This window comes from Lissotriton vulgaris, chromosome 5 (genome assembly GCF_964263255.1).
Source record: "Lissotriton vulgaris chromosome 5, aLisVul1.2, whole genome shotgun sequence".
Classification (NCBI taxonomy): domain Eukaryota; kingdom Metazoa; phylum Chordata; class Amphibia; order Caudata; family Salamandridae; genus Lissotriton; species Lissotriton vulgaris.
This window is the reverse complement of record NC_141693.1, coordinates 1,430,648,355-1,430,650,367: the sequence shown is the minus strand read 5'-3', so window position 1 is coordinate 1,430,650,367 and position 2,013 is coordinate 1,430,648,355. Positions and strand designations below refer to the sequence as shown.

General features: G+C 39.3%; 1 protein-coding gene across 1 annotated transcript; it reads left to right on the top strand.

Annotated features, from left to right (window-relative positions):
- Positions 1-433: 433 nt before the first annotated feature.
- On the top strand, positions 434-1,402 carry LOC147712703 (olfactory receptor class A-like protein 1). Its single transcript, XM_086919690.1, has one exon. The coding sequence runs from the start codon at positions 434-436 to the stop codon at positions 1,400-1,402; it is 969 nt and encodes a 322-aa protein (XP_086775816.1).
- Positions 1,403-2,013: the final 611 nt, after the last annotated feature.

The following is a 2,013-nucleotide window of genomic DNA, read 5'->3' as shown; positions in this document are numbered from 1 at the left end:
GTTTCCCTCCAGCAAATAACACTTTACAATGAAACATGCCCAAACAACACAATAACATTTTTTTTCACTTGCTTGCTCCTCTTTTCCTTTCAAAAAACGCAGATAAGAGTTTGCATTTCTAAAAGAGAGAATTACCTTGCACAAATTGTCCTAGCCAGTGACTCATCAAGTGCAATCGCAGAGAACTTAATAAAAGATATATTTTTTTAATTGTTTTTGGGCAAAATACTCAAAGTACACAAGAACAAAAATCGTTTGCAAATTGACAGACTGCTAAACCTAACCGAGCACTCAAAGTTACCAGTATAAAAACTTTTTTAGACAACTCAATCGAGGGCAATGTAAAACCAGGTACCACTGCTATGCAGCTTGGTCTCACTTTAACAAAGACAAGGCTCTATTTACATAACATTTCTGCTTGTTTTCAGGTGTCATGGAGCTTCGACTCATCTTAAAAACCATTGGCTTTTTCTCTTTGGTTTCCATTGGAATTCCAGGCAATGTCTTGATTCTGGCAACTTTTGTTCACATCCGGATCTTGGAGAAGAGGCTTATGCCCCCGAATGTCATCCTTTTAGGACTAGCTGCTGCCAACCTGGTGGTAATAATCACAAAAGGAATCCCACAGACGGTGAAATCCTTTGGCATTCAGAACATATTCAATGACTATGAGTGCAAGATAATCTCCTTCATGTATCGTGTCTCCCGTGGAATGACCATCTGCATCACATGTCTCCTGAGCTGCAACCAGTGCATCATTATAGCCCCGCCCTCAAAGTCATGGGTGCTCTTGAAGAAGAAAGTTCCAAGAAACATCACAGTCATAATTATGGCACTATGTTGCATTAACTGCTCCATTTACCCTTCGTGTATTCTGCAGGTCCGGGCAATAGCCAACTACACAACATCAGAGTACATCTTATATTTAGAATTCTGCATCCACGACTTCACAACCTTCGCATCCTATGTGGCCAATGGCACTGTCATTGCCTTGCGTGACTTCCTGTTTGTGGGACTCATGACTGTTGCGAGCTGTTACATTGTTCTTACGTTATATCGGCACAGGAGGCAGGTGCGTGGTATAAGGAGCTCAGACAGAAATTCGGGTAGGACAGTCGAGTATACAGCAGCAAGAGCAGTCGTCTTGTTAGTCTCTATCTATGTTCTGTTGTTTGGTCTGGACAGTGGCTTGTGGATCTATACTCTGTTTGTCTCCAGAGTGGCACCGCCCATATCTGATGCTAGAGTTTTCTTTGGCACCTTGTATGCTGCAGTGAGTCCAATTGTGATCCTTAAGACCAACAAGAAACTTCTAACCACGCTGCAATGCACACGGAGAAACGGCACCATAGAGCCTTGCCCTGAAAGCACAACCACAAATGTTCCCGTCTCTAAGAATTAAGATCAAACAGGGAAAATACTGTAAAAAATCTCTGTCATTCATGTATGCTTCATTGTTGACAACAATTAAAGGACTTCTATATTTGGCTCTTGTATAGTGTGAACTTAGCCAAAAGACAATGGGGTACTTCCTTTTAGTGAATACGAAAAGTTGAACATGTAAAATAAGTGTTGCAGAATGGATCTATATTAGAAGAAGGAGTAAGAAGTTTACTTTCACTCATTGTCCAGGATCAGTCTTGTTTGCCATGCAATTTAGCGTGTCAACTTAGAACTCATGCAAATCATTTAAAATTCTCAAATCTGATGGCTGGAAAAATAGAAGATATTTATAGCTCATGTATTATTATGTTTGATACTCATCCTACTATATAGTTTGAAGAAGAATTTATTAAATAAGATTGGAACAAACATGACATAATCACAGTAAAAGCTGTAAGTTTAAGGATACGAACAGGAGATTGGCAAATAAACACAGCATATCATTTAAGTGAAATATGTTGCATATAAATGATCATAAAACATGGGTAAGAGAGTGAAGAGAGGAACATAAGATTAAGGAGTATGATAAGTGTAAACAGTATCTGATGGGAGTAGATATCAGGACAGTGA